We start from the raw sequence: 6,249 nt of genomic DNA, 5'->3' as shown, positions 1-6,249 counted from the left end.
TTGTTAGAGAGAGAGAGAGAGAGAGGACAATTAGCGAGTGTGATAGAGTTAGTGGGGGATTGTGTTTGTGTCCACGCCCTGTTTAAAATTCCTTTTATTGATCACACACACACTCATCAGGAGGCAGATCAATGCCAGAGGACAGAGGGAACAATTAACAAAAAGAAGGGGGGAAGGAAAATAAAGGGGAAAATAGGGGAAACAATGGATAAAGGAAAATATATTAATTTTTTATTGATTTCTCTCCTTTTTTTCCCCATTTTTTCTTAGGAAGAAAAAGAAAGAAGAGAAAAGTAGCATAGGTAAAACTGCCCCGGCCATTGTAGCTAAAGTGGCTAAAATACTTTTAAAAAACTACTTAAAAATGGGCACAACAGCTAAAAAAGTAATAAACTATCCCTAAAATGTACCTGACCTTTTTGTATGTATAGCAATTCTTTAAAGATGATTCTTTTTCTTTATTTTATCATGTTTTGTGCCTCCAGACTAATTTAATTTGCTGGAAATTACAAATTTTCCCTTTGAAATTAAATTCAAATAGAAAACCACCTAATAAGTCACTCTTTTTGAGAGTTATTTGTAATTGAAAATTTGTATTTAAATATTAGGAAAAGATAACTGAAACGCTTTATCATGTTTGATTCGCTCCTCAGAGTTGAATGTGAGACTCTGGCTCCACCTACTGGCCTGATAGTGTTATTACTTTATATTTTTTTATAACGTTTGGAGTCGTTTCGCTTATTTGTCAATAGGAAAGATCTTTATATATGGTCTTTGTCTCAATCAAGTAAATAACTTGTTTAATTTAATGTAGTGGAGTATTGCATTCACATGAAAAAATAAAAATCAACTTCGTTTATTCAAATTATTGAGATAATTATCTCATAAACATGAGGAAAAATAACTTATATTAAAACTAGTTATTCTGAATTGAGGATTTTCAGAAAAAATAAATAGGCTCAGTTTTCGGAATTAATTTGAAAATTAACCCATAATTATGAGTGAAAAGATCAATTATAGTGTGTTTATGACGTGTTGTTTATTACACATATAACAGTTTTAACATGAGTTAATGACATCCTGCAAATCTTTACTTCTTGATTTATTTAATTTAATTAGAAAGCATTTTATTGTGATTCATTCTGGAAAGAGGCGGGATTCAGGTTAGAATCTATCGTATAATGGGGCAGCAAAGACTTTACAGTGTTATTGAAATTAATCTAAATATTTGCAGAACTTTTGTTCTGCAGGGTGTTCTATTGGATTGTTTGCTTTTATTTTTCTATTTCCAATGAATTAAATGAACTTAAATAGATAAATAAACAGTCCCAGAGCTGCTCCTTCACTGAGTCACAAACCAGAAACTTTTGGAGGTAGACAAAAACCACAGAGGATGTAACAATGCAAAATATGCTATTAGTAGTAGTAATAGCAGTAGTACTATTATTATGATGTACTTACGGGTTACTGACATATTTATACACACAATGACGCATGTGATTTAAATATTTATAATCATGTGTCATGTAAAACGCATTAATATTTCTCTATTTGTCCAGTAGATGTCGCTGTTAGACCGCTGCGTGTCTCCACTGCGCAGAGGAAACATTATAACAGGTTAACCTTCAGAATAAGAGCTTCTTCGCTCAGATTATTGTGTTTATCTGCTCCCGGGTGGATTTTATTCTGTTAACCGGGTGAAGACGCGTCGCGTGGCGTCACTCCGGTGTTTTTTCTCGGGCTGCTGAAGACGCGCAGACACGATGTGACTCTCTCCATAAACCGTGCGTAAAATCTGGAGAGCGGCGCGTGACTGCGCCCCGCTTCTACACGTGCGATGATTTAGCGTTTTTGTTTTTTTTCATTTTCTATATTGCTGGTTTGAATCCAGGGATGATGATGCTGATGCTGATGCTGCTACTGCGGCTCGTGAGGCTGCCGGAGTGCCGCCGCGCAACGGGAGAGGCAGTGGCGCGTTTCCCACGCGCGATGGTCGCGTGAGCTGCTTCACCCCTCTGCAGTGGAACCGCCTGCAAAACATCATGGGCACCAGCTGGTCCCACCTGGCCCCCTTCCAGTCCCTGCACATCGTCATGCTGGGCCTGGACTCCGCGGGGAAGACCACCGTGCTCTACCGGCTCAAATTCGACGAGTTCGTCAACACGGTGCCCACCATCGGCTTCAACACGGAGCGCGTGCGGCTGGGCGGCGCGGGCGCGTCGCGCGGCATCAGCTGCCACTTCTGGGACGTCGGGGGTCAGGAGAAGCTGCGGCCGCTGTGGAAGCCCTACAGCCGCGGCGCGGACGGCATCGTCTACGTGGTGGACTCCGTGGACGCCGAGCGGCTGGAGGAGGCGCGCGCCGAGCTGCACCGCATCGTCGCTCGCTTCGCGGAGAACCAGGGCGCGCCGCTGCTGGTCGTCGCCAACAAGCAGGACCTGCCGCGCGCGCTGGACGTCGGGGAGATCGAGAGGCAGCTGGCGCTGGCCGAGCTGAGCCCCGTCACGCCGTATCACGTGCAGCCGGCCTGCGCCATCATCGGCGAGGGGCTGCACGAGGGCATGGACAAGCTGTACGAGATGATCGTGAAGAGGAGGAAGTGTCTCAAGCAGAGGAAGAAGAGGCAGTGATGGTGGAGGAAGAAAACTTCTGCTCATCACAGGACAAAACAACACGGATCACCACGACGGGAAGATCTTTACTCCTTCAGCAACCTTTACGGCCACGAGACGTTTTCACCATTTTACACCAAATCAAATCGGTCTGGAGCCACAAAACGTGTTGAAATAACGAAACAAATACTTAAAGAATAGCAATATATAAAGTAATAATGAAGTGTCACAGATGCAATTTAGATATATTTTATTATATATTTAGCTGTTGTGGACATTTCTAAAGTTGTTTACTTTTGCCATTTTTATACATCTGATCTATTGTAGACACTTTAGACAATCAGCTGTTCTGTTGTAAGTTTCCCAGAGTACTTTTCGTTACACTGGAACTTTTCTTTTTAATTTTTGTCACTTTTTGCCATTTGAATAATTTCCATGTCCCCATTGTGTCTGTCGTTTAGTTTTTTTCTATTTCCAATTTTTTTCACTTTTTTACTGTTTATTTTCCTCGTTCACGTTTTTCTATTTTTTTCCTTTATTTTTATTATTCATATTTTCCCCTCTTTTCTTTATTTTCCCTTTCCTCTTTTTTTCCCTGTTTTTCATTTTCTTCGTTTTACTTTTCCCATTTTTAAATTTTTTTTCCAATTTTTATTAGATTTTCTAATTTTACTTTTCTTTTTTCTTTTCTCCTTTTTTGTCATTCTTATTTCTTTTTCCACTCTTTATTCCACTTTTTTCCTTTTTCTCCATTTTTTTATTTTCCTTTTTTCCTGTTTTATTTACCACGCCTGACAGTTTTATTATATTTAGCAGTTTTTGTCCTGAAGTCAATGCAGGATGCAAATAAAATAAAAAACTATTTAATTTCCATGACACATAGCGAACGCTTCATGGGGCCGCCACAGAGCGGCTGAAGAGCAACATGTGGTTGCAGACCTCCGCCCTATACGAACGTTACAAATGAAGAATGCAGTAAACGACCATCCACGTCACCACGAACTGCATTAATCCACAAAATAGAGAATGTTGGCGGAAACACGGGTGGTTTGCCTTGATAGACGACTGTTTTACCCTCCTTAGAACAAGCAGAGTGCCTCCGAGCGCCCGGGAATATGAATGTGAAGGTTTCCATTGTTTCTATTGGTCTCGTAGCGGTCGCAACGATAAAGGACAGAGTCGTCGGCGTATCGGCTGAGTTTAGCTGTTCACCAGAGTCGGAGTGACGCGTTTTGACTGCATCCAGTGTCTTCCTGTCAAACGATAACAACAGTGAAAACCTACAGCGGGCTGGGACCGGTTCAGCTGCTCGTTAAACGACCTCTTACTGAACGCTATTTATTCAGGAACTCAACTAAAACCCTCTGACAGCTCCCGGAATAGTTCGCATTAGCACTGTTGAATGTCTCACCGGGGCTCTTCTCTCATGCCGCGTTCACATCCGCACGGAAAAATAAAAACAAAGTTTCACGACTCCAGCATAAACCTGCAGCATGTTCTCCATATCCGCCATACCGATTTCCACCACCAGGGGGGCTCCTACGTGAAATATCCCTCCTTCAACTCTGCATGACGCAACAGTTCAGATTATGTAATGATACAGTTTAGTGGTACAGCCAAGATACAGCAAGACCAAACCATGTATTAAAGAAAATGCCAAAATGGTAGAAGAAAGAAGTATTTTTGGGATTAAACTCTTTGTAAGTCACTTTGTGTGTCGGCTTTCTGTGAATGTTTATCGTCACGTCAACACAACAACACCACGAAAACATTTTTCATACACGGTTGTACACATAAAATCAAATTTTTATCAAATAAAATTAATATTTTAGTAGTATTAGTGTAATTTAATGTGATTTTTTTCTTATAAATAAAACTCCAGAAATTACACAAATACACTAGAGTATCAGGTCGGTGCCACCACTGTGTTTACTTTTGATGTGAAGTGACTCTACCAGAGTCTCTATTTAAAATCTACTTCTCATTAAAGGTCTCCCTTCTGCACAGAGAAGAAAGCAACACACTCTCCGACCCGCAGTCGCCCAAATCAAAAGTCAGTATGTTGACAAACAAACCACAAAATTCACTGATTCAGCCTGGAAAAAAAAAAACTTTTTGAAAATTTGAAACTCGAAATCCCACAAGATCGAGTACAAACGGGATGTTGTGACACACAATGCCTCGGGAATCTTCAGGAGTTTCCATGACGCTAAGACGTCATCAGACCGGGCCCGGCGGTGTTGCCATGAAGAAGAAGAAGAAAAAGAAGAAGAAGAGGAAGAGGAGGAGGAAGTCTTTGTTTATTTTGAGATTATGAGGGGTGATAATCTGCTATCTGGGCGGAAATGGAGAAAACAAACAGGAGGAGCAGAAATGTTCTGCTGGTTTGTTTATAAAGTCCAGATTCAAGGCAGAAAACTCAAAGAAGGACTTTTATTTTCACAATTTTAGAAAACGACGGCAGGTTTCCTTTTCCTTTGAGTCAACAGAGCGACGTTTTCTCCACCTTCCCAAGTAAATAATAAACAAACAAATAGCAAGTTCAGCAAAATTAATGAATCAACTAAATGAATGACTGATCAATCTAATGAGTGGCCATCCTACCAAGCAACCAACCAACCAACCAGTCAACCAACCAACTAACCAACAAGCCATCCAACCAGCCAAACAACCAACCAACCAACCAACCAGTCAACCAACCAACCAACAAGCCATCCAACTATACAACCAACCAGCCAGCGACTGTTTGTTAGTTTTATTCCCATAGCGAACCCTCTGATTCAACTCACCAACAACAAATCCAACGTACCAACCAAATGACCACCAATTACAAATAACTAATCAACCAACAAACTAACCAGTCACCATCACAACTCATACACTTTATATCAACTTCTAAATGTAAGTGTTATTGTTTGTTCTTCTTCTGTTCAAAGTCAAAACTTTTCCTCATGTTACCGTTCAGAGGTCGAACCAGACGAATGGAGGTCTGATGATCCGCATCTCTTAAATCTAGTTCTTTTGCTCTGTGGATACAAATTGTGGTTTTTTTCCGAGCGGTGGCCTTCCACCCTGTGTGCTCACAAACCTTTGACCTACAAACCCCCATGAGACTGGACTGGAGTCTGCAGGGCACCACCCTGAGAAAAGCCCCACAGAGGCCAAACAAATCCCACCGTGGTGTCAAAACCTGCCGTGTTTGTTTAGTCTCTAAGGGGTTTTGCTGGTCCGGTGGGTCACTGCTTTAACTCAACCCAGTGAGAAGAGGTGGAGCCCCTTTGTGTCCAACCTGGAAGAGAAGCTGAGTAAATAAACCTGCGGAGGTTCCCACACTGGCTGCTGCTTTATCAGCAACACGATCTGCTCCACACTCTGGGCCAGCGGTTCTGCAACCTTTGTAGGCAAAAGAGACGTTTTCACCTTTTTCCACCAAATAAGATCAGTCTGGAGCCAAAATACATGTTGAATTATAGAAGAGAAAAAAACTAATGTTTGCATGTTGATAGAAACTAGACACGTACACTATGTTGTTTTCATTAAATCAGCTTTAACAGTTATTATACATTCTCAGATTCTCAACCTGTCGTAGGATAATTTTTATTTCAGACAATAAAATGCGACTTTGCTTCATAAATGG

At 41.2% G+C, this 6,249-nt stretch overlaps 1 protein-coding gene across 1 annotated transcript; it reads left to right on the top strand.

Moving 5' to 3' along the window:
• The first annotated feature begins 1,762 nt into the window (after positions 1-1,762).
• LOC308127764 (ADP-ribosylation factor-like protein 4C) lies at positions 1,763-4,314 on the top strand. Its single transcript, XM_080493069.1, has one exon. It carries the CDS (start codon positions 2,043-2,045, stop codon positions 2,628-2,630), a length of 588 nt encoding a protein of 195 aa, XP_080349195.1. The 5' UTR covers positions 1,763-2,042; the 3' UTR covers positions 2,631-4,314.
• The last annotated feature ends 1,935 nt before the right edge of the window (positions 4,315-6,249 follow it).

This window comes from Lipophrys pholis (assembly GCF_963383615.2).
Source record: "Lipophrys pholis genome assembly, chromosome: 23".
NCBI lineage: Eukaryota > Metazoa > Chordata > Actinopteri > Blenniiformes > Blenniidae > Lipophrys > Lipophrys pholis.
This window is presented reverse-complemented; position numbering and strand designations above follow the sequence as displayed.